The sequence below is a fragment of the Furipterus horrens genome, unplaced genomic scaffold (assembly GCF_987537825.1).
Source record: "Furipterus horrens unplaced genomic scaffold, mFurHor1.1.pri manual_scaffold_3, whole genome shotgun sequence".
Lineage (NCBI taxonomy): Eukaryota > Metazoa > Chordata > Mammalia > Chiroptera > Furipteridae > Furipterus > Furipterus horrens.
The window spans coordinates 123,359,742-123,386,714 of NW_028327173.1; the positions used below are offsets into that span (position 1 = coordinate 123,359,742).

At 33.2% G+C, this 26,973-nt stretch overlaps 1 protein-coding gene across 3 annotated transcripts in view; it reads right to left on the reverse strand.

Moving 5' to 3' along the window:
• MIPOL1 (mirror-image polydactyly 1) overlaps nucleotides 1-26,973 on the reverse strand; it is a 324,740-nt gene that overhangs the window by 272,004 nt on the left and 25,763 nt on the right. For 2 of the 3 annotated variants that reach the window (XM_090270121.1, XM_090270120.1), the window contains exon 2: nucleotides 17,346-17,424. The exons of the other annotated variant lie outside the window; for it this stretch is intronic. In XM_090270121.1, coding sequence (XP_090126247.1) covers nucleotides 17,346-17,364 — 19 coding nt within the window. In that variant the 5' untranslated portion in view covers nucleotides 17,365-17,424. The remainder of the gene's footprint in view (nucleotides 1-17,345; nucleotides 17,425-26,973) is intronic. 3 annotated transcript variants of the gene reach the window in all.

The window sequence follows — 26,973 nt, forward strand, 5'->3', positions numbered from 1 at the left end:
ATTCTTTTGAGGCAGATAGTAGTTTTTAAAATAAAAACAAAATGGGGCATGTATAAATAAGGTACCTCTCACAATTATTTTTTTGCTTTACTTGCATCGTTTTTTTTTTCTTAAGTATACTTTATTGAATATGTTGTTACAGTTGTCCCAATTTTTCCCCTTTGCTCCCCTCTGCCCAATACCTCCCTTCCCTCCAGTAGTCCCACCCCCCTTAGTTCACGTCCATGGGTCATGCATATAAGTTCTTTGGCTTCACCCTTTTCTGTATTATTAACTTCCTCCTGTTTTGTACCAACCAATTATGTTTCTAATCCCTGCACCATTTCCCCTTTTCTCTCCCTTCCCTCTTCCAGCTGATAACCCTCTAAATTATCCCCATATCTATGATTCTGTTCCTATTCTGGTTTGCTTAGTTGGATTTTGTTTGCATTTTTTAGATTCAGTTGTTGATAGTTGTGAGTTTGGTGTCATTTTAGTGTTCATAGTTATCATCTTCTTTTTCTTAAATAAGTCCCTTTAGCATTTCATATAATAATGGCTTGGTGATGATGAACTCTTTTAACTTTACCTTGTCTGGGAAGCTCTTTACCTGCTCTTCCATTCTAAATGATAGCTTTGCTGGATAGAGTAATCTTGGTTGTAGGTACTTGCTTTTCATCACATTGAATACTTCTTGCCTGCAAAGTTTATTTTGAGAAATCAGCTGATAGTTTTATAGGCACCCCTTTGTAGGTAACTCTGCTTTTCTCTTGCTGCTTTTAAGATCCTCTCTTTATCTTTCACCTTAGGTATTTTAATTATGATGCATCTTGGTTGGTCCTCTTTGGGTTCAACTTGTTTGGGACTCTTTGTGCTTCCTGGACTTGTATATCTATTTCCGTCACCATATTTGGGGAGTTTTCCTTATTTTTTCACATAAGTTTTCAATTTCTTGCTCTTCCTCTTCTCCTTTTGGCACCCCTATGGTTTGGATATAGGCACCTTTAAAGTTGTCCCAGAGGTTCCTAAGCTTCTCCTCATTTTTTTCAATTCTTGTTTCCTCATTCTGCACTGGTTGACTGTTGTTTTCTTCCTTATGTTCCAAATCATTGATTTGAACCCCGGTTTCCTTCCCTTCACCATTGGTTTTGTGTGGATTTTCCTTCATTTAACTTGGCATAGCCTTCACTTCTTCCCTTATGCGTTTGCTGTACTCAGGCATGTCTGTCAAGTCTGTGAGCATCTTTATCACCAGTGTTTTGAATTCTGTTTCTGTTAGGGTGGTTATCTCCTTGTCACTTAGTTCTCCCACTGGAATCTTGATCCGTTCCCTCTTTTGGACCATATTTCTCTGTCCCCTCATCTAGAAAGGCTTCTGTGTTTGTTTGCCTCTGTGTCCTAGGTAGAGCTGTTGCTCCTGTTACATTGTAAGGAGCGGAGACTGAGGTATTCATCAGTATGGGTGACCCGTTTCACCATGTTGTGGCACTGTATGTAGGGGAGGGGTCAGAGAGGGAAAAATGCCGCTTGCTCAGCACTTTCCCTTTTTCCAGGAACTTCTCCCACTTCCGTATGGGACTTGCGACCCTCTAGTTGTTGCCCTAGCTGTCGTTCCCAGAGTGGGTGGATCTGCGGACATTCTAGGACTGTGGGGGCCCTTTAAACAAGTGGACTCTGCTGAAAGACCGGAAGTTTCTTCCTCCACCCCAACCCCCACTGGTTTGCACAGTCAGAAGCAATGAGGCTTGATTTTCCCCGACGCCAGGACAGGGAGCTGCGCGATCTGGTCAGGAGTTGGGAACGATCCCCAGGTGTCCCTCCCAACTTTTTAAAACATGTAACTGTGCTTTCTGCCCACCTGCCGCTGCCGCCGCTACTGCCACCACAACACAGCGTCCTCTCTGCCCTGGCTCCGCCCCTCCTACCTGTCTGGATGAGTATTTCTTCTTTATGTCTTTGTTTGTTGGACTTCCATGCAGCTCAGTTTTATGGAACTTCTGGCTGTCTCTAGTTTTGAGGTAGTTGCATTCCTTCTTAGTTGTGGAGGGAGACCCAGCATGTCTGTCTAGGCCTCCATCTTGGCCGGAAAAAAATATTCTTTTTTTAAGAAGAAATTTTTTGCTTGTAAGTATGCTGAAATTAGGTATAGCCAGTTATAAACTTCAAGTCCTGGACAATATCTTATTGTTGGCTGAAGCCAGATCAGAAACCACTTTTAGTAAATTACTCTTGATTTCACTTTATTTGAGTGAATGAACTGGGAGAATGTGGTATCATAATTACATATTGTAAGATATCTATAAAATATCAATATTCTATTTTGATTTAAAATTTAACAATTTTAGGTTTCTGGAGATTATTTGTTGCTTCTTGACATTTCAGAATGGTTGGCTTTAGATGTTCATCATGTTACTTTTCTAGAATAGGCTGGTACTGGTCACATTGAACCCCCAAATCTGAATGAGAGGATTTTACAAATGGTCCGAAGAATACTACTGTATCATTAACAAGCTTTCCGACACTCCATAGAACTTAAAGGTAACCCAATTACTGAAAGCAACATCAGATAACAAAAACTGTTTCCAGGTACATATCAAAAAGTGAGGTACAAAGATTCAGCAAAGAGTAAAAGGATGTGTCAGCTATAAATAGCCCCCAGTTGCTTAGGCCAACACAAGACTAACTGCTTTAGAATCTTGGCTTGACTCTTTGACCTGTTTTTGAGACTAAAATTGTCATTATCTACAAATGGTCCCATATTTTTTACTGTATTTCTAGGTCTAGTTTAGCATCTTTCTCCTTTCAGTTTTTTATTCTTAGCCTTCCAGTGTTTAATTTACATAACTGCTGATATTTATATTTGCTATTTGCCAGCTACACTTATAACTTTCTTTTACTTCAGCTTACCTAACATCAAATTTTGTGATTTGATTTCTTATTAAATCCCTGCCTTTTTACCTCCAAACTCAGAGCAGAGGGGGAGAGCTTCCCAATAAGAGGACCCCTTGCTGATCCCTCCTGCACTATAGTAACCCTAACCCTTTAAAGTATTACTAAAATGAACCCAACAAGTCCTAACACACTTCTGGATTTCAATTCTAAGTGGTTAGTATTTTTGAAGAACCCTGTACTGTATGATTTGGTTCTGTTTAATTCTGAGTGTTTCCAATCTTGGCCTGTATTTAATTCCTAACTATAACTGTTCACCAGACATTTGGAACCTGTTCTGTAAATCAGACTGTCCATACTCTTCTACCGAGACTTAATTTTACTTTAGAGTAAACAAAGCTGATTTATAAAATTTTCCTTTCTGCCTGCCTTTTTTTGACCAACTGTTTTAGCAAATATTACTTAAGTTCTCTGAGTGGTCTCAATACTCTTCTACTCTGCCATACTGCATTATCCTATATCATAATTCAATCGTTTGTACAGAAAGTTTGACCCTTCTACTTAATTTATTCATTAATTTAATAATTCATGGAAAACCTACAGTGTGATATGTCCTGTGATAAGTACTAGAAAAACAAAGACAAGTAAGAAACAAACCCTTCTCCCAAGGACTCTGTACACATTGAAGAAGGTAAAGTAATCTAATGATTTCAATACAAGGTGATAAGGAAGGCTTCCACTAGGGCTAAAGAGACCAAATACAAAATAGGCTACATATACTGATACTCATCTGTAAATTCTGGGAAGATTTCACAAAGGTATTTGTTATCTCAAAAAAAAAAAAAAAAAAAGCCCTGGCTGCTGTGGCTCAGTGGATTGAGCACCGGCCTGCGAGCCAAGTGTCGCTGGTTCGATTCCCAGTCAGGGCACATGACTAGGTTGCACGTCAGGTCCCCAGTTGGGGGCGCGAGTGAGAGGCAACCACATAGTGATGTTTCTCTCCCTCTCTTTCTCCTGTCCCCTCTCTCTAAAAAAAAAAAAAAAAAATAGATAAGTAAACAAACAAATTATTTAAAAAAAAAAAAAAAGGAAAAGTAGGAATATGCAAAGTAATGAACTGTCAAAGAATTTGAGTTAGGAGAAGTAAAGAAAAAGTTGACAGACTGTAAGAATAAGAACAGGAAGAACAGGCAAAAGAATACCTTTATGAAAAACACAAAGTAATTTCTTATATTAAAAGAACAACATATTATAGTCAGGAAGTAAAAATTGCTAAAATGAGCAACATATAAAAACTAAGTCCAAGACGTAGTTCATCTCGGAATGGACTGATAAAATACACTGGTGGTGAAGGTGCATGTAGAGGAGGAAATCAAGGACTCAGGGGAATGAAAGCGTCAACTTTGAAGACACTAAAGTCATCAGAAAAATGGCAAGAAACAGGGAAAATGAGAGCCAAATACAAAAAGCTTCATGGACTGCAAAAACATGCTACAGACAAGAGATAAGAAATTATTTTGAAATTATTTCATCCTTACAAAAAGTTGCAAAAATAGTACAAAGAATTCCTATATACCCTTCACCCCGATTCTCCAAATGTTAACATTTTACTACACTTGCTTCATTACTCATTCTCTCATTATCTACCTATTTATCTGTCTACCTACACATATATAATTTTTCTGAAACATTTGAAAGTAAGTAGCAGGCATGATGTACTTTGACTTTTCAAGTCAGATTTTAATATACTACTCTATTCTATTGCATCTTGACAAATTTTCTTTACCTTACTCCAACTTAAATTCAGTTTCTGCGTTAGTACTTTCTCCAACCAAGAGAAGAAAATAGACTCTGAATTAGTGACTTTAATTCAGTCTTCAATTATTTTTCCTGAAATATCTGACCCAGAAGATATTTATGATGTGATATTGGGATGAAGCTATCAAAAACTTTAGTTGAGCTGTTTGCATCACCCATCACTTGAAAAATAATTACATACAGAAATGTAAACATATAAGTAAAAAAATGCCACAAAAAGTGAAGTTATGGGTCTGTTCTGCACACTAGTCATATAGATAAATGTTTAAAAGAACATGTTCCTTTTTGATTAAAACTTTTATCTCTAGGCAGATGAAATCTTAAAACTAAAACTATTCTGTTGATTCCTCTCTCTTGTATGTTTTAAAATGGAAACTCTATAACCTTCTTTCATAATTTGCTTCAGTGGTTAATCAGTCATTGTTAATTTTTCATCATTAGGACTATTCCTATTTAAATTCATTTCTCCATATAGATTTATAGAATAAATTAGCAATCTCTTCTTCATAATTCATAAGTCTGTGAGACCTAACTTTCTTTCCTCGGAATTAAATAACAGGAAATTTTTTATAACGACTATCAGTCCCTTTATTTATTTGCTTTTCTATGGACACACTGTATTACTTGGATATAAGAATCTGACCACTTCGAAACAAATATATTCCCCAATTTTTGCTATTACTATCTAATGCTACCACTGCCATGCAAACTTATCCTGGGACCATTTGAAAATGATGTTATAGAAGACTACTACTAGGTATTTCTTAAATGGCACCTACAGTTACTGCTAGAGACAGTTTATTCACTTGGGCAAAATGGGCGGGTTTAGTGAAGATATATTTTGGAATCAATACTTAACACATGTGCCTAGGTGGGCTGCAACATATACTTTGAAGACCATGTATCTCTCTTGTGACTTTCATGCTGTTTCTAATGAATGATTTTCATGATTTAACAAATTCTCTCTTTACTTCTGTAGGTATCAGTATTGCCAACTATCTTATAGCCTTATTATTAAAGTCTCAGTTTCTTAGTCTAGAAAATTACCAGTATTTTACCATTTCATATTTTAGGAACAAAAGCTTTAGGATCCCCTTTGAATTCAATTCTCCAGACAATTAAGTATACATTAGTCAATGTATGATATACTCTGTTGAATTGATGTTACCCAAAAAATCATGACTCATGACCAAAAGTAACTGTTATTTCACAACTACTACACAGAAGTGAGGAGGTGGTTAGAATCAAATAGGGATTCTTAGAGGCTGGGAAATTCTGTCCCTGGCTCTGTAAATAATTTGTGACAACTGGTATCTATGTAAACGGATTTGGTGGTCCCCCGGGTTTGGGGGGGTGTGTCAATGCTGTTTACAGAACTGTTTCTTCAGAGTGGTTGAGTTAGAACTGTCTCTAAGGATCTACTGGGATTACTTAGAATAGCAAAGTCCTAGCTACCTGAGAGGTCACTGGTGAAGAAAGAGAGAGGGGAATGGAAGTATTATAGGCAACTACATTCAAACAAATAGATCTCTTGCTCCCTCAGATAGAGGTGCTACTCAGGGAAATTTGTATCTAAAATGAAACATAAAGGAGGCTATTTGTTAATGTGCTCGCTGAGACTTGCTCATGCAATTGGTCACCACTTCCTTAAACTATTTTTTTGAAAGGTTATTACTTAGATATAGCATCTGATTTCATAAATATAAAAATAAAAACCCTCATGTTTATTGCTTCTTTCTTTTGTATATTGTCTATCACCACATTATGTAAGAACATCAAAATTGTATAGAACATTTTTACTATTAAATAGGTGTAAATATGATGTGAAAAGGGGATTTCTGTAGTAGGCCCACATTTTAAATAAAATATATCGTCTTTTCCTCAATGGTTAAAAGTTTTCTTAAATGAATATTAGTTTCAACAATACTATCAGTTAGTGGCTAATAACTTCTACCAATTCCTTAAGTAAGTTAAATATAGGTTATCTATCAATATGTACGTGTGTACATACAGATACTACTTATTTCCTCTACTAAATATTTCTATTTGTTTCCTTTTTTGTGGGAGGGAGGTTTTGCTTTACATATATGCATATATGGGGTTTTCTCCTCAAACATAAAAGAAAAAGACATCAGAAACTTCTGCCATGTCACAGTGATCCGACCTAATATAGTGTATACAAGAGAAAATCTCAGACCTTCCAACTAGAACACTAGTGTATTTAGATCTTCCAAACAGAACCACAGTGCATGAACTCTGAAGACAGACTTCAGGGTTTTAATTCTGGCTCTACCACATAGCTGTATGATGTTTAGCAAACTATTTAACCTCTCATCAACTTCTCTATCAATAAAATGTATATAATAATAGCAGCCACTTCAAAAGGTTATGAGGATTAGATTATTTAAATCATATAATTTCTTAGAAAAGTGTCAGCCCAGAATTCATACTCCATAAATGTTAGTTATTATTATCTGTGAAAATCTGTTTTGCTAAAAGCAAAATACTTATTAAAATATAGTAAGAATAAATAATAAGATATAATAGTAACAATTTCTTATTAAAATATCAGAAGACACGGATATAGAAAATAAAATGCTGCCTCATTCATTGAGAGAAACATAATAAATAGAATATACTTAATGAGGTTAAAACTTGTAATAAATAATGTTTAATAAGTTTGTATCAAATTATAAAACTAATAAATTACAGAAATAATAGAACTTCACAATTTAGAAATCATCACATTAGCAGAAGATCCTGAAAGAAAATTCAATCCCATTGATACAAAATTAATAATATACTTCTGTAAATTCAGTCCCATAACAGGAAAATAAGAAATGTAAATAGCACGTTTCTGTGACATAATTTGACCACTCACTATTCTGGCACATGATATTAGATATAAAAAGGATCATACTGGTAGATCACAGTTGCTTATCATTCACAGATTCTAATTTAGGAGTCACAGGAAATTAGGTAACTTTTGGGTTCTTGACTTAAAAAATGCACACTTATTATCTAGAGACTGTATATTCTGTACATTCTCTCAGGGTTTTTTTAAATTATTTTTTTTGGCATGAATAGCAATAAGTAGGAGGAAAAAGAGAGCTATAACTTTCTTTTCCATTGGTCTACATACTCATTGCCCACATTTCAAGTGCTCAAAGCTACATGTAGCCATTGGATGCCATGTTGGAAAGCACAGTTGAATGCAGCTGTAAGATACTGAAATAAGGTTTTATAAAGGTTTATAAAGCTGGAAAACCATGAAACCTGTCAATATCACAAAATCACTTGGACATGAGGCGTAGATACTCAAACTATATCTTTTATATTCTTATACATGGTTGTGTACCTAAACATGTAAAAATGAAATGACAATAAAGTCATTTCATCTTTACAATTCAATGACTTAGTATATCATGTTACAAATTCTCCACTGGTTAGTCATGGAAATTACTGAAATTTTGTTACTTGTTTTATTATAAAAAAGCTATTGAAAGTGGTGTCATTGCACAAAATTTTTTTTAGTTTTTGTTTGTTTCAATGAATCTCAAATAGTTAAGAACATATCAATATGCATTCATTCTACAGCAAAAAAGTTAATTTTTGTGTAAAAACTAAGTTCTATCGTAATGTTTCAGCTTTTAAATTTTAACATCCTTCCTTATAGAAGGCCATGAACACAGTATAATAATGTAATCTCCTAAAGCTTAGGTTACCTAATTAACTTATTAACAGATCACATAAAAGAAAGTTTGTAAAACTTTTATCACCCTATTGAAACCATTACAAATATTATTTAGGCTGAAATGATTGTGAAAACTATCCTAAAATCTGATTAACTAACATTGTAATCTTTATTCTTTCTGTCCTCTAGAGATATGAACTATTTGGCTACTTACTATATACTCCTAACCTTTCACCCTTTCTCAATTTTTCTTACTATAAAAATAATTTGTATAAAGTAATTAAAATATAAATGAACTAGGTAAATCTTAAATTTCTACAAATTCAAGTAAATAAGTTTCATAACTACATGTTTTGTTTAAGTGTGAACACATACCAATTGTACATGTATTCAACGATTTCATAAATCATTTACAGAAGGCAAATTTTCCAATAACAAGTATAAGAAGAAAACAAACAGATTTTCTTTATATCTGCCTTTCATTTTACTTACGAGCATTCTAAGATTTGTAAAACAAAACAGAAGAATCACCAGTGAGATACTAAGTGGAAATCACTGAAACACTGTGTTAGTTCTAATGGATGAATGATTGTGTTTGGTCTTTTGAAACTTTGAAGTATAGGTAAGTCTTGATCACACAAATTAATAAATCCTAAAGCTGGAGTTAACAATAACCATTACACCCAAATTCTGCAGCTTAGCCCAGCCAATTTTTCAAAAGGTCAGGTTGTGAACTGGAGAAGATCAGGGAGGTCCACCGCATAGCTTTGTTGCCAGGCATCTCTCGTCTGGATTGTTGCAGGCATTTATTAGTATTCGTCAGCAGACTCAACAGAGCAAACAAGAAATTCAAGCACGAATAATAAAATGAAATGCTGCTATATAACCCTTTGTCATTCAGCAAATATGGGACTTTTTAGCTACATTGTTCTTAAACCTGGGTTACTACTTTAATTTTTCTCCCCAGTGCTGCCTGAATGAGTATGCATGTGTGTTAAATGCAGAGCTCCCCTAACAACTGCAGGACTGCCATTTAATCTGTTGGTAGATGGACCATTTCCTGTGGGAACCCTAGCTATGATTTCCAGATCCACCAAATAAATCTCAGATTAAGATTCCAAATGAAACCTGCCTTTGGCAGATAAAAAATGTCAAGATGGATATAAACAGTAAAATTATAAATTATCTAGGTGTTGCATGACAAACCAATGTTCAATTTTTTTTGTTGACATGCACCCAGATATCAAAACTATATGAGACATTCATCAAATGTCACACTTTTACAATATTGGAGGCATCATTAAAACTGTTTGACTAAGAACCTCAAAGTGTTTAAGCAGTAGCTCGAAAGTATATTTGTGCAAAGTAGAAGAATAAATTTACATATCAGCAGCAGCTCATAAGGGATGGGTAAATATTCTGTTTATCTCTCATTGTAATTCAGGTTACTTTAAATAGAAGGTTTTAGGAAATCATTATACTTTATATGGCATTATTACATAACTTTCTATGCAAATGATGTATGCTTTATTTGAATTCACCATTTCTTCAGGAAAAAGAAAAGCATAAAAGAAAAGGTAGAGACACCCGTTTCATTAATCAATGGGCCCCTACTCTATCAGCATCATATTTGTCAGTTACATTGTAGCATCATCAGCTCCTCATAGTCAGTATTTTTAACTTAGTAAAAAAAGGATTAAATTCCTTAGGGAAAAAAAAGGCCTGTTTTCTTTAAAATAATGTATTTATTTCAAATGGCTCGGCAGAGGGGCAGAGACTTTAAACAAAGATAAAGGTAATAAAAGACCAATATAGAGCATCTTAGAGAGCAAATGGCCTATTAAAAATGCAGAGGAAGTCTCTGATACTAGTCTCTACTGCATCCTCAGGAGATCAAGGACTGCTTTTTTTTAATGAAAATTTTTGTTTTGTCTTTGCTCTTCTTACCTGGACTAATGCAGCCTTGTCCCTGCTTAAACTCTATATTGGTTGTTTATAACATAGGCAATGAAGTTTTTTCACTCTCAACTCTTAAAAGCAATTGAGTAAAAGGCTTCAGCGACTCCAAATTTTGCAACATTTGGCTTTTTTGATAAAGATTCAAAAACCATTAATCTACTTAAAATAAAAATACATTTGAATAGCAAATTCTTTACATTAATGTGTCAAAAGAATACAAATATTCTATACTCCATACTCAAATGTTAGAATTTATACAAAAGCCTGAATCCTTAAGGACTACATATTTGTTCTGTCTTTCCTATCATATTTCCTCCAATACATGTGTTGGTTTTCAAGCAAACTAATGCTGAATAAATCATACCTATCACAATTTGTTAGGAATCAATATTAACCTGAAAACCTTGAAACTGGTGGTGGTGGTGGTGGGAAATATTAAAATATAGGACATTAATAAAGAAGGAAATAAGGATATCTCATGCTTGACTTTGATTATATTTCTGTACTAAAAATGTTCAAAATCAATAAACATTACTATACCTTAGAATACAGCAATTACCTCAGGTACAGCCAATAAAACTATTAAGAAGAATTTAATTTTTAATTAAAAATATTAAATTTGCAAAAACTAACATTTACTATCTCTACAAGTATAATTTTATCAATATGAACTGATTACTTTTAACTTTTCACCCACTAGCATCCTGAGTTAAAAGTACCAAAAAGTTTCAATGTGTAAAGGCTAGACTCACTCAAAAAATAAAAATGATAGTCAAAATAAATTTTCTAAAATTATTACCTTTTGCCATACATTGTCAGCACAGTTTTACCATTTGCCAAAGGATTATCAATATTACTCAAATGCTACAGATTAGAATATTTTTAATTCAATCATTTAGACTATGAAAATCTATGAGACTAATTACAAAATTCTGTAGTCTGAATTGTTTTGTTTGCTTTTTATATAGCCCAAGAAAAATAAAAACACAAAAGACAAAACAAAGAAAAACTGTACCTCATACTTTTCCCATAAAGATTAAAATAATGTCCTACATGGCAAGTTTTCATTAAAACACACATGTACACACACAAAGACACACACACACACACACCCGGAGTATGTGGTAACTCCCCCAAAGTATTTTACTCAACTATCAAATTTATTTATAATCAAAAGTAGTGAGTAAAAGTACTAAATAAATGTACTCACATCAGTCCTACTCTACAGCCAGTCAACATGGACCATCTGTGTAAATGGCCATAAATTCACTCTCTATATGTATATCAATTCAGATCTGCAAAAGTCAACAAAATGCCAGTGTACACTCAGGACTTTATAGTAATGATACTAAAAGTGACATATATAGTTACTATGGAGAGCACAGCAATCACCTCAAATAAAATGAAATGCTAAGTTCTAGAAAATTGAAGATTCAATATTATATTAACATTTGTATTGTAAATACATGTTACAGGAAGTGCTCTGACATCAAAGAGCCATAACCAGAACTGAGTAAGTACTTTAATCAAATAGCTCAGAATCATAAGGATAACGAATTTAAAACATAGCAAAAAACTTTTGACAAATCCATGTATTTTTAATTTAAAAAACGCATATTTTAATGGCCACAAATAAATTTGAAATAGCTTGCATATTGAAAGTAAAGTTGGATTTCCATAAATCAAAGAAATAGTCACAGGTTGTAAAAAGAGAAGATTATATTGATAGTACAGAAACAGGGGAGAAGTGGTTCTATTAAAAAATAAATTCACAATTTTTCATGCTTATTATTCTTAGCAATTATTATTTTTATAAAATGAAGCAACAAAAGTAGATTAAGAATTCTACATGAACAGTAGACTGATCTAATTTAAAACGCTCTAAATTTAGTAAAAATAAATAGATTCCTATCATCTCACAAACTTTTCCCTTACTGAGGATTTATGGGGAGCTTCACTGAATGCAGCGAACCTCTCACGATAGCGGAGACGCTGATAGCGGGGGAGGCTGTGCGTGTGCAGGTTAAGGAGTAGGGTGTATAACGGGCACTCTACTTCTCACTTAATTTTGGCTGTGAACCTAAAACTGCTCTACAAATAAAGTCTATTTTCAAAACTGCCAAACATGATTTTTGACATATTCACAAATGTGAATTATTTGTATTAAAAATGATAAAACTCAAAACACAGTTCATAGCAAACTTTATAACCAGTTAGAAAACTAAGTTGCCCTTGTAAACACTCTGTTTTTTCAGTTCCCTTTCCTACTGAGGCCAGAAGTAGTAACAGAATCACTCATATCAAGCTTAAAAATAAAGACACTCAGATTCCCATTTACTTTAATAAAGTTATTTAAAGATAATATTTATAAATAAAACAGTATAATCTCAATCATTCTTTTAAGAGTTGCCTTGGCATTTCTTCTCCAAATGCATCAATCCTTGCTGGCCAGCTGCTAGTAGCCCTAAAACAACTCTCTCAAATAGTCCACACACTCATATATGAGGCTACCAAGCACTTGATTAAGTTAGGTACTATGGAGATGAATAATAAATTTTATCAGACCTCTGAAATTTTCTTTTTTTACGGCATACAGAAAATTTTAAAAATGCAACCTTAAATTCACATTTGCCTAAAGAAAAAGGTCTGAAGATTTTTTTTGCAGTTGGGATTTCAATAAAAATAAAAATAAGATTTTGTCCTAATAATAAATATTATTGATTTTACAGTCTATTGTATCAAATATAAATATACTAAATATGAGCTATCCTACTTTGAAAAAAATCAAGTTTCTGATAATTGTGTGTGAACATCATATTTGAGGAGAATAGACTTCTTATAAAACTAATAATAACTACTTCAAGTACTGTTATTTATGTTTCCTAATACCTTTAAAACTTTTTTTATATGCCTACTTTTACAACTGAATGAAATAACAATGACAACAATCACAACCATTTATTTAGGCCAACTATCTTTTTTTTTCCCATCTGTAAAAACCATTATCGGCCCTGGCCGGTATTTAGAAGCACCCCAGATGTTTTCCTACAGATGTCTTCTTTTCTAAAATGCTTGCAAATCATGAAATAGTTTTAGGTATAATTCAGTTACTGAACAGAAGGTAAAAAGAATTGATACTTTGTGAAAAGACAGAAAGATAAATGAACCAATAGTAGAAGAGATGGATGGCGGCACACAGGTTCCAAATGCCGAGCAGAAATAAACAGTATTCTGACTCAATAAGAAGTTATTAAGTCACTTACAAGTTACCTTTTGCTAGGTTTTAGTTTTAGTTATTTACTTTGGTAGAAAAATCATAAGAATCATGGCTACAAAAGGTAATTGCTAGGTCAATTCTAAAATAAAGAGGACATTTGCTTTTTACCTAAATTGAGCAAGATAAGATTTTTTTAATATTTGCTAGCCTCCAACAAAATACAACATGTAAGGACTCAACGTAAGCAGTTCTACAAGTAGTTTTTCATCTCAAATTTCAAGTGACTATGATTTAGAATCATGCTTACTTTTTAAATTTAACAAAAATAGATAAAATGATTATATTTGAGGTAACACCTAAGTGAAAACTACTCTGTACATAAAATACATATTAAATATAATTTCCTAAAATAAAAAAAAACCTGGAAATAACATTGAAGAAAACATAACATTGAAAGGTTTTTGTCTAAACTTGTTCAAGCTGTATGATCCTTACCTTCAATTGGCAAGAAATATTTAAAATAGAGCAGACTTAATATTTAATTTGGGTAGTAAGCATAGTAACCTTTTTTAACCTTTCTTAGGGAACACTGACCCCTAAAGGTTCTAAACTTAAACATGTTTTACAGTATTCTATATTTAACTGGCATCCAGATATCACATTTACCTATATTACTGTAGGTGTGTATACTTATGGCATACACGTTTATTCATAAGTAATATGCAAGCTATTTCCAGTGGACTGTTGTGTACTATAAAACAAGTAAACTATGTTTCTACTAATTAAATAAAAACCCCAAAAATTTAATACCAGAAATACATACAACATTGTTATACTATTTTAATTAATTACTCATAAGAGATTTTTGACCCCCAAGTCTTTTTTCTTATACAGTTAAGTAAGTAAATGCTAAAAAGGGGTAAATAACCAATCACATAACAAATCATTCTTTCTGAATGTCAACTTTACATATATACTTTGATGGTGACCTTTCATTTTTTCCTTAAAAAGCAGGAAAAAATAATCTCGAAAGACAAAATTTTCAGGAAAAGGCAAAACATCATTTACTTCTTAAGCAAGAAGATGTTACTAATGCTCAACTGGCAACACACATTTATTCACTCACATGTTGCTCCAATCAGTGGAAAATTTCATTTGTTCAGGTTTGTTTTTCTAACTACTTAAAGAAAGCTGGACAGGTTTTGTAGGTGTCTTCACCCATCCTACCTACCCATCTGAGTTTTACATTTTCCAAACTATCTTTAATGACAAAACCAAAGAAAAATGTAAATCATCATATCTGTTAACATATATGTCATTAATTCTTTGACTTCAAATATTTCAGCAATGGTTTTACAACAAAGCTAGGAAAAGAATAACCACTTTAGCACTCCTTAAAATGAAATTTGTAAGATGACACAAAAGCAAATCTGTGTAATACAAGTTTTTAATATAGCTCAACTCTTAAAAAATAAGTAAAGTAACAGTAAATAAAATAACTATGAGAGCAGACTTTGAACATTTGTGTAAGAGCATTTTGAAGCAATTGTGCTTTATCTTGAATCCCATACCCTTGACATCAAGGAAATGACCATGTAGACTTTACCGGTTTAAACATATCAGTTGTCACTATACTCAAAAGATATTACATTTACCTATTTAATTTTATTTATTAATAATGTTTCATTACAGGCCCTTAGTAAAATATATAATTGTCTTATTCCTATTGCCAAAGTCAAAAGCATGCTATAAAAAATGAAAATTTTATTAATGATGATTTAGTTGCATCTGCTGTGGTCTGTCTGGTGCAAACTATGTGGCCATGTCTTTAGCCCTAAAATATCCCTTTTCATAAGGGTCCTAGAGCTCCAGCATATTCCTTCCTTTGCGTCTTTCCTGATTATTCTACATTTATGAGAAGAATCTCCTCCATAGCCTCTCATTCTCTAGATATATTAAAAATAATTCCATGGCTTAAAGATCTGTTTGTCTATAATTTGTACAACATGACTTTTCTCAGCAATGTGACCTATGAATAGGGAAAATAAGTAACAGGGACATCATTATTTACATCTTCTTTTCTTATTTTGTGCATAAATTGAGTAAACTGCTTTGAGCTCTTCAAAAGAAGACTGCTTGTTTATTTGCATAAACGAATAAAAACAGCTAGAACAAGTTGGTTCCCAGCTTCATCCTTATGTACCCTTATACCACAAACTTGAATATAAAGAGAGTAGGCCAAAATTAAGTGTCATAAAGTCCATTCACTAAAACACTTAATTTTGTATTAAAAACCTTTAACTACTTGGTATTACTTTATACACAACACAGGTATCTGCATTCTAACCTCATAACCAGTAGCCTAAAGTCACAAATAAGAAAAGTTGCTAATGGTAGGCATAAACTACAAGAAAATTTATAACAATATGTTAATCAAAAACAAATGAAGAAATCCGAGAAAGGGATACTCAGCACAGCATCATTCTATTCCTGTAAAGAATGTGTAGCTGTTAAGGTATTTAGTACAATGATGACAGAACAACCCTCCCAAATGGCCTTGAGCCTTCTGAAAAAGGTAAGTTATCTATGGTGAAAAAAGGAGCCCTGCTGGGAAAGAGGAATCCAAAAAAAGAGATCGATGTGTAATGTGTTGATAATAATCCTATTTTTTAAATTAAAAATCAGATGAAATAAAAACAACGTACATAAGGTTTAAGCCTTCAACTATATGTGATACTATATTCAGCATCTGTTTCGCAGGCATTCCAGATTTGCAACATTTTACTGTAAGAGACCTCAATTAAAAACCTAACATTTTAAAAACCTCTTTCTTTATGGCTCATTTTGCTCTATAGATAGACAAATGGCCCTTTTTACCTCCCTCTCTCAGGCCCTCTCTCAGCTGGCTTTCAAATGGTGTTTCTGTGCCTGACTGCTCTCTCTCTCCACTTTTGCATACGTGGGTACCCTTTTCTGTCTCCCTCTTGTCTCTGTCTCTGTTTTGGAGTGTCTTCCTCTGTCTCCACCTGCACATCTCTGCAGGCCTCTGCTGCTCTGATTCTCTCTGGCCCTTCTGACACCCTCTCTCTGTGGCTATTTCTTTCTGGGTGTGCATGTGTCTCTACTTGTGTCTCTGCAACTGTTTGTGTCTTGGTCTGTTTCTCTGTTTGTATGCCTCTCTCTCTCTCTCTGAATATATCTTCTATGTCCCTTGCCTCTGTGTGTGTCTTTTCTTGAGTGTGCCTTTGTGGATACCTATGCCTCTCTCAGCGTCTTCTCTCATTCCTCCTCTCTCATTGTCTATCTCTGTCTCTCAGAGTTTCTTACTTTGATTTCTCTAAGTCTGTGTGTATGTGTGTGTGTGTGTCTCTGTCTGTATCTATGCATGTGCGTCTCTGTGTCTCCCTGCCTGAGTGTGGTGCCTCTCTTGCTGTGTCTGCATCTCTGTGTTTGTGTTTTTCTGAGTGCACCTCGCTTTGTGCATCTCCCACCCATTCTGTCTTCTACTTTGTGTGTCTGTGTGTGTCTCCCTTTCCCTGTGTCTGTCTCCCTCTTTTTCTCTCAATCTCTCTTCCTCCATGTGTGTCTCTTTCTCTGTGTGTCATTTTTTGTCTCTTTCACAGTATGTGAGTCCCTTTGTGTGTGCCTCTGTCTCTGTGTGTGGGGGTGCATGTGTGTGTGTGCTTGTCTGCCCTGTCTAATATACTGGTTAGAACAAACACACTTCATTCAGTGCCTTGAACTAGCACAACACCTGGGGTTTGGTATTAATGCCTTTAAAGTCCTTACCTTTTGACCAGTCCTCCATTTGTACTTCTGTTCTTGTTTGCTCTGGCAATGTCTCTGGGTTTTGCTCCAAGATTTGAAGCTAAAATAAAGCCAACTCTAGATAAATAAACTTAAAACAATATATCAGAACACACCTAAGCCTTACCTTTATTTAACAGAGAATTTACAGGATAAATGGTTTTCTAAAACATTTATAATGGGACAATTAACTGTGCGTTTCAACAGGTAAAATTAAATAGTTTTTTTTTTCGCAAAAAGAGGTTCTTTCCTTCACACTTATATTTTAGTAAATACAGTTCAGGTTAAGCTTCTAGACATTCTTGCTCCTTTGGTTAGAGAACCATTTAATTTATTTAACTTAAGTCTTCTCCAATTATAACTTCAATAATTTAACAAAAATAAAATTTCTAGTCTATTTGTCACACACTTTACACCAAAATTTTCAAATTTATTAATTTAAATTTAGAATGTATATTTTCCTATAAAATGTTATACTGTGAAAGTAATTTAAAAATGCTTTTCCAATTTTTTAAAAAACATAAATACTATAATTAACTTCTGGAGTTATTAACACTTCTCTTCTGCATTTGATTTCATGATAAACATGACAAAAGCTATGCAAGTATTTTTTTGAGCATGCTTTGAGGGAGAATGAAATTAGATTTATCTCACAGCTAGAACTCTGAATTCTGTAAAAAGGACTCAAATAAAGCTGTAGTAAGCTTCTCCTTTTCCAATTTTCTCTAAATATGTTGATCTGGAGTTGGCAATCTTTTTCTAACTTCCTCATTTACTTTTGGATTAGCTGAAAATATAGGAAGTTATTAATATCAAAGAAGTATGTTCTAGTCAATGAAGCCATTTCCCTACATATTGCCCAAAAAGGTTAATAATAATTGCAGTCTTTTAATAAGAGATTCATATAGCAAGACATGTAGAAAATACAGTCTTTAATAACCTCTGGAGTATTTTAAAACATGTCTTACAGGCCTTAATGTGCTGAGTAATATACTATTTAAAACCATAATTTTATCCCTCTGTAATATAGTCACTCTTCCTCATCACTTACCAAGCTAATGAATGCCAGCAATTAGTAAAATGTAATCCCATTGCACAATCATTTTAATGCTTTTAGCACTCAGAAAAGTAAACACCAAATTAATACTGCTCAAGCCATATCAGATCCTAGTTGGAAGCAAGCAATTATAGTTCAGCTCCTCAGGTGTAATTAAATGATTGGAATGATTTAGTTCCATAAATGCAAGTTAATTCATAAGCAAGCAACAAATATACTGGGAGTAATTACAGGAAACATTGACAGTCTACGCAGGGCTAATTCTTTCATGAGACTGACATAGAAAAATGCTGCCCTCTGCTGGCCACATGAGTGAATATCTTAGCGCTGAAACAAAACCATCCCCTAAGCCAAAACCTAATTTTTTAAAAGGCACTAGAAGAAATAACAGCCAATATATCATTTTGATTTAACTCCTTATATAAAAACTTAATGTATGCATTATATAGTGATAGTTCCTACACGCCCTGGTAATTAAAGTTTTTTCCAATCAAACTGAATATGAGTCCCAAAATCTACCAGGCTATTCCTACATCTAAGGAACCTAATCATTCATATGTAACACGACAGATAGCAAGTGAAATTTATAGTACCCATCTGGACTGCCAGGCCGATGCCTATATCTTCTCATTGGTGAACCCTATTTGGATTGTTACAGATAATAACTAGACTTTGCTTTCATAAGTACTAAAATTCTCAAGAAAAATAATCTCTGAAATGTGTAAAATACTCATTATTGTGACCATACATACTGGTCTAAAATTAATTGTTTTTAATGAACTTCAATAATAAAAATAAACTACAACAATAGTATAATGTCATTATAAGCATATTTTAAAACATAAGGAAAAGCCTTTCCCAACTTTTTACTTATTGGCTAAAATACAGAACAAATTTACTAGTATCCTACTCAGATGGTTCTAACTAAACTTTGCACATTAAACTTTAAGAAGCTTATTTATTATACATGTAAGTGACGCTATAATCAATAATTTTGGGCTAACACGTATATTTGTAGCATTAAACCCAATCAGAATCATCCCTTGGACTTTCTGCAAAATTGAACATATTCTCAGATATTACTAATAACACAACAAATGTTTAATTCTCCAATAAATGCAAGTAGTACTTGCAGAGGATAATGTTTAACTTTACTAATATTTTAGGGGTTGGAGGGAGCATTACTGCCCTTCAAATATGCTTTCTAATACATTAAAATAACCACACTCTAAGTCATATCCTATGCAAACTATACAAATAAATTAAAACATTAAAAAAGTCCTGCCATTAAGTTTAAAATGTACAGCACATTTGCTTTGCCCTTAATGTCACAATCTTATTCTTCAATTCATATCTTGTACACTGTAAGTTAATTGCTTTTGGAAAGTGCTTATTATTCATGTAAAAATTAATGTGCCAATGTGTTTAAGTCCTATTAAATGACCATTCGTGCATCTTTCTTAAGTACCAATGAAATCTGTCAAAAGGCATCAATGCAAAATGATCTTAAAGAAAGTTCTAATAGAGATTTTTTTGTGCTAACACAAGATTTTCATATTCACTAACTTTACTTAAATTCCATTAATTTTTTAAGCTACTTTTAATAAATTCACCAAGTAAAAATTTTAGGCTCCATAGTCTGTAATCTGTGTTCCAGCTGACATTATGAATATTAATAACAGTGTTATCCTGATTAAATAGGCTTCATATGAAATCCCTTTGAATCCTATAGCTCAGACATCTCATTTTTCCAACTCTTTATGAATTTGGATTCTGACATTAAACTGGAAAAATCTTAAAAATAGATTTAATAGCACATTTGCATATTGTCAAGGAAAAACTAGATGTTCTAATGAATCAAGTAATTACAACTTATGTATCTACATACTGTAATAGGAATAAAAGATTTCTGTAAACATGTAACATATTTTACACTTCTATTCATTTTAGGACAAAGGATTAAGACTCATAAAATACTCATTTTCTTACACTCACCTTAAAGATTTAATATCAATAACTTGTTTTAATAAAAAATTACATATTCATGTTTAAACTAGTGGGATAGCTTTATTGTAGACATAAGATAAACTAGGCTTCTTAATCAAAATGTTAACTTATTACAAAACAGACAAAATATAATTGCTTTACCATATTAATGTATATTAGGTTTCAAATAACAAAGTAAAAGTGATTTCCAAGTTTGTTTATAAGCTGTTGTGGAAAAAAATTACCCATGTTAAAAAAGAAATAGAAAATCTTTAACATAACAGACATGTCATATTAGCATGTATTAAATTAAAATCTCCATCACAGATCCCTGACTTCATTCCAAATTGTTTTTAATTCTCAAAGGAAGTGAGTCTTGTTATATAGAAAAAATAATTATTAAGAGAACTGCATACTCCCTTCTCTCTATAAGTACATGGGAATATGAATATATCTGCCAAAATTTTGTAACTTCACCTTATCAAAAAATGTTGATTGAAAAATTTTAAACAATCCTCTCGGTGCTCTCAAACATTACTTGACTCTCCTAGTTTACCTAGCAGTAAAACACCACACAAAACAAAATTTGTTCTTTGACCAAGTCTAAAACTTCAAATTTGCCTAAAACTTTATAGGTGATTCCTGCCATTTATCTTCTCAAATTAAGTGCCTTTTTTGATAGTGAGGCATTCAAAAATGGAATGTCATTCCCCAATGTAACAACACTCAGGATTTTTTAAAATTTATTTTAAACATGAGATACCATTCCTACGTCCTTCCACAAAGCCACATTATGAAGGCAAAAGTTTTTGGCTGACTCTGGTCCATGGCATTTTCTTTTCCTGATGCCTTTTTTTAAATCACAATTTCGTGTAAATTGAATCCAATAGTGTCAAATTAGGAATCATTTATAATACTGCCTCATATCCAACTATAACGCTTAAAAGCTCCAAATTTCATATTTCCTAGGTTGGGAAACGTTGATTTCTGCACTGAAATGACTTCATTAGAAGGCCAAAGGGGAGGCAAATATTTTACCACATAACTCAACATAAACAGTATGTACATATGTTCTACTGCTGGATTTTCACCTTAATAGATAAGAGTCTCTGAAACACTCACAGTCCCTGGCACATCCTCTCCCCAAAAGAATCCCACCCACCATGCCTCACATCACAGCCCCCTCCCTCTGTACAGAGTCCCAGACAGCCCCACTCAGAGGTAGGGAAAGCAAGAAGAGGCTTAGAGAGAAGGGAGAAGGGTGGCCCTGCTTCTCAGCTCTCAACATTTTACACTACATATACTATGTGATCCCTCAGTCCCACTTCTAAAAATATTCAGAAAAACATGCACAACACAGTGAACACACAAAGATATCCATTAAGCAGTATTTATCATACTCTAGTCGTACTGAACTTTTTTTCTGTTCATGGAACTCACTAAGCTTTTTCTTGCCTCAGAACTTTTATAATAAGTATTCCTTCTGCCAAGAATCATCTTTTGTAGATCTTTAAACCATTTTTTTCATCATTTTAGGCCTTGCTCAAAAATGATCTCTTCAAATAGGTTCTGCCTGGCCCTCCTATTAAAGTAAAAATTCCTTTTTCATTATGTTAGCTATGCTACTGTCTTCAGGAAACTAATTTGTTTGGAGGAGTTTATTCCATTGTTTTTGATATATTGCAGCCAACTACTTACAGGCAACATTACATGAAGGCAGGGCCCTTGATTTTCTCATTCATTTGTATCCTTAGATACTGTATCCTTGGCATACAGTAAGTACTCAGTATGTATGTACTGGACAGACAGTTAAGATGGACAGATAAACAGATGACTAGCAGAAAAAACAGACCTAACATAAATGTTCATCAATAGAAAACTAGTCAAATAAAATGTAAGAAATGCAAGAAATATACAGTATGTGTGAAAGATTCTTTCAGTAAGTATTTGTTAAGCACCAATATATTATGTCAGATATTATCATAGGAGCTAGATATAAAATGGTGAATAAGACAAATGAATTTCCTATCCAAAACATGTCTTTCACCAAAACAATATAGGCAAATAACATGGATAAACTGAAAATAGGAAAAAAGTAAAATTATATTTACATGCGCATACATGATTGAACAGTATTTTTATCAAGAACGATACATAGGAAACTATTACCAGTTGTTACTATGAAGAAACAGCCTAGGAGATGAGGTGGAGAGAGTGAGAGAATGAAGAAAAGAACTATTTCTATTTCATTTTATCTATATCTGCATAACTTGATTTTTTTTAACCATGTGCATCTATTATTTTTAACTTAATAATTCAATACTTATTAATAACTTTGGAATTGAACAGGTAACTTTGAAGGAAGCCGCATTACATCTGAGAGATCCAAAAGAAACAAAAGGAAGTAATCTGTGACTCTCTTGAAACTCTGAAAGATCCTTATAATCTAATTAACCTTTTACATTTGTACTACTCTGGTGGTTACCTTGCTTGCTTGGTTTAAGTACAATGAAAAGTTCAAATTAAACTAATATATGGCAGGAATTTTTTGAAATAGAAAAGTTAAAAATGAATGAATTTCCTGAGAATTAAGCAAATAATTTTTATAGCAGTCACACTTTGTTTGGTCAATTAGGGATTAGTTACAATAGTCTTAGTGTTCAGGATTCAAATGTTTAAAGGTGTGTGATACAACAAGTTGTTCTGTATTATGACACTACTGCATGTTTGCTGCAGATAATTCCTCTCTGCTTTAATAATCAAGAAATTACCATAAAAAATGTACTCCTCCCCCATCACTGCAGGTCAGAGGATATAGTATTTGGTGTTTAAAATGCATGGCTTTTACAAACAATATAAAATTTACCACTTGGAATACGCAACAATTTTCAGGGCCAGTTACAAATGTCACTTTGAGAATGAATATGGCATTGCATAGTCTACTGAGATTTTTTTTTAAGTAAAACTTCAAAACTAGTATTATTTTCAGAGTTACTAGATATAGGATTTTCTAAAATATCCTAAAACATTTTGCCCTAGGCCAAACTAAACTAAATCACTTAATCTAGCACAGAACAAAATATAAAAACAAAGTCAGCTTATAGAAGAGTTTCTCTAGGGAACAAACAGCCTGTTTTCTTATGATTCATGTGGGTGCCAAGTTCTGATGCAACGACACACTCCTTCACACAAAGGCTTGCATTTCCATACAACCAAATAAAGTTCTTGGCAAATCAAAAGTAAAGAAGTATTAGAGCAAGTTAAATGCATACCTAATGACAACTGGTATGAACAACCATTTAAAATAAAATCAGGCAACAGCTATCAGAAAACGTCTCTCTAAAATAAAGTAAAAATAATCATATATGGTCTTAATTCATCATACATAATACTGCATACTAACAGATTTTATCAACAAGCACATGTCTGAGAATAAATATACTCTAATAAAAACTGTCATACTTTTCATTTTGAACACCTGATGGCAATTCATACATTATATAATTAATACAATGTTAACACAATTTTCTAAAATTATAGTATCTAACCATTCCTATGCATTTTACTTTTTAAAATATAATGATAAGACAACTTCTTGGTTACAAAATATAATTACTAGAAACAAAATCTTTAAAGATAGTAAAATAAATGTTAGACTTACAGCTCTAATTTCTTATTCAACATAAAGAAAAGTCACAGTCATCAGTATCAGTTATCTGAGGAACTACAAAAGCTTGCAATTTCTCTTTAAAAAAGTTGTATTTATTTATTTATTTATTTATTTATTTATTTATTTATTCAAGAGAGGGTAAGGGAGGAAGAGAGGGAGAGAAACATCGACCTCTCGAACATGTGAGACCAGGACCAAACACACAACCCAGGAACATGCCCTGACCAGGAATTGAACCAATGACCCTTTGCTCTGAGGGACAATGCCCAACCAACTGAGACACATGGTCAGGGCACAAGCTTCATATATGATTTCATTAATGAAAACAATTTAATAATATGGTCCTAAAATACATATTCTTTAGTTTTTTTTTTTTTGTTTTTTTTTTTTCTCTGTGTGGTTGCCTCTCACTCGCGTCCCCAGCTGGGGACCTGACGTGCAACCTAGTAATGTGTCCTAGCTGGGAATCGAACCAGCGACACTTGGCTCGCAGGCCGACACTCAATCCACTGAGCCACAGCAGCCAGGGCTCATATTCTTTAGTTAAGGTAGAATAAAAGTTGTCTTTTCTGGGTCTTTTGTCTTTCCATATAAACTTTAAAAGGGGTTTATCAGCAGACACACACACACACAAAAATGCTTGGATTTTTATTGGATTGCAATGAGTCTATAGATCAAGTTGGAAGGAACTGATTAGGTAGAGTTCTTAGAAACAACAACAAAAGAACCACCCATAAAGGAAAAAAATGATAAATTTCATCTTAACAAAATCTAAAATTTTTGATCTGCCAAAGAAGTGCCAATATTATTAAAAGACAACTTACAGGCTGAAAAAAAATATGTACAAATTATGTATCTGACAAAGGACTTATTTCCAGAATATATAAAGAACTGTCAAAACTCTATAAAAAATATAATCAAAGGACTTGAATAAACACTTGGCAAAGAGGTTTTAAAGATGGCATATGCAAGTATATTATACTCAACATAATCAGTAATTAAGAGATATACTAATTAAAACCATGATAAGATACTACTATACACATGTAAAAGACTGAAATAAAAAATACTGACAATATCAAGTGTGGATGAAGAACCACTACTGGTGCAAATGCAAAATGGTGCAGGCAATGCAAGAAATAATTTGGCAATTTCTTACCACGTTAAACAAATTTAGTATCTGACCTAGCAAGTTCATGGCTGGGTATTTACCCTAAAAATAATAACTCATTCTCTCACAAAAAAAATTCATAGCAAAGAACTCAAAACAACTCCTTTGTCCTTCAGCATGTGAATGGATAAACAAACCGTTGTACATACATCTAATGAACATCATACTGAACAGCAATAAAAAAAGAACAAACCTGATCCATGCAACGACTTGGGTAAATCTCAAAGACATTAAATCGAGCATAACAAGCCAGCTTCAAAAAATTTCACACTTATTCCATTTATATAACCTCTTGGAATTATGTGACTATAGTCACAGACAACAGACTAATGGCTTGCGAAGGAGAGTGGGTAGAAGGGACAATGTGGCTATAAAGGATAGCACCAGGGTATTTTCTGAGGTGATAAAATTGGTCTATATTCTGATTGTAGTGGTAGTTACATGAATCTTTACATGAGTAAAAATTCATAGGACTGTACATGGAAGTTCAAAGCAGTATTATTCATAATAGGCAAAAGGTGGAGACAATCCTATTGTCCATCAAAAGATGAATGGATAAAGAAAATAAGGTATATTGATGCAAAAGAATATTATTCAGTCTTAAAAAGGAACAAAATTCTGATACATGGTACAACACAGAAGAACCTTGAAAATATTAAACTATGTGAAATAAGCCAGACCAAAAATTGTATTATTCAACTTATATAAGATACCTAGAATAGTCAACTTCATAAAGAAATTAAAAACGGTTATCAGAGACTATGGAAGAAAAAATAAGGAGTTATTGTTTAATGGGTACAAAGTTTCTGTTTGAAATGATGAAAACATTAGAGATAGATAGTGGTAATGATGCCCAATAAGGGCAATATAATTAATGCCACAAAATCGTACACTTAAAATGGTTAAAATGGTAAAATTTTATGTTACATACATTTTATCACAATAAAAACCTCATAGGAATATACAACAAGTGAAAAAGGAAGTCACTTTACATGATAATTAAAATGTAATATTAAAAAGAAAATGTCTCCATCCATATAAAGCAAAACTCATAAAACTGAAGTGAAAGTAGATAAATCCACAATATGGAACAAGACAAAAAAACTCAGAATATAGAAGATTTATAGAATATCATTAACAAACTTGACCAAACAAATCTGAACATAAATTAATGCTCTATTCAACATCCAGAATACACATTCTTGTTAAGCACATGCAAAATTATTAATACAATACTGGCAATATTCTAGGACACAAATCACGTAAAATTAAATTTCAAATTAAAACTACATAGGTCAAGATGGTGGCATAGGTAAATGTGGTACTTGTCTCCTCCCAGAACCACATCAAAATTACAACTAAACTACAGAAAAACCATCATTCAAAGCACCTGAATTGTGGCAGAAAGGGAGTCCTACAACTAGGAAATCAAGGAAGAAGCCACATGGAGACCGGTAGGAGGGGTGGAAATGTGGAACAGGTTGGTCTCATACCCAGGTATGGTGGATAAAAGCTGGGAGGAATATTTCAGCTGCAGAGATCCTTCCTAAGAAGTGAGGGGGTCCCAGCCTTATACCAGGCCCCCCGGCCCAGGGTTTCAGTGCCAAGAGAAGAAGTCCCCATAACTTCTGGCTGTAAAAACCAACAAAGAATGAGGCTGAGTGAGACAGAGGACTTCTGGAGTCCCAGACAGTTCCCCTTAAAGTGCCTGGCCACAGACTTACTC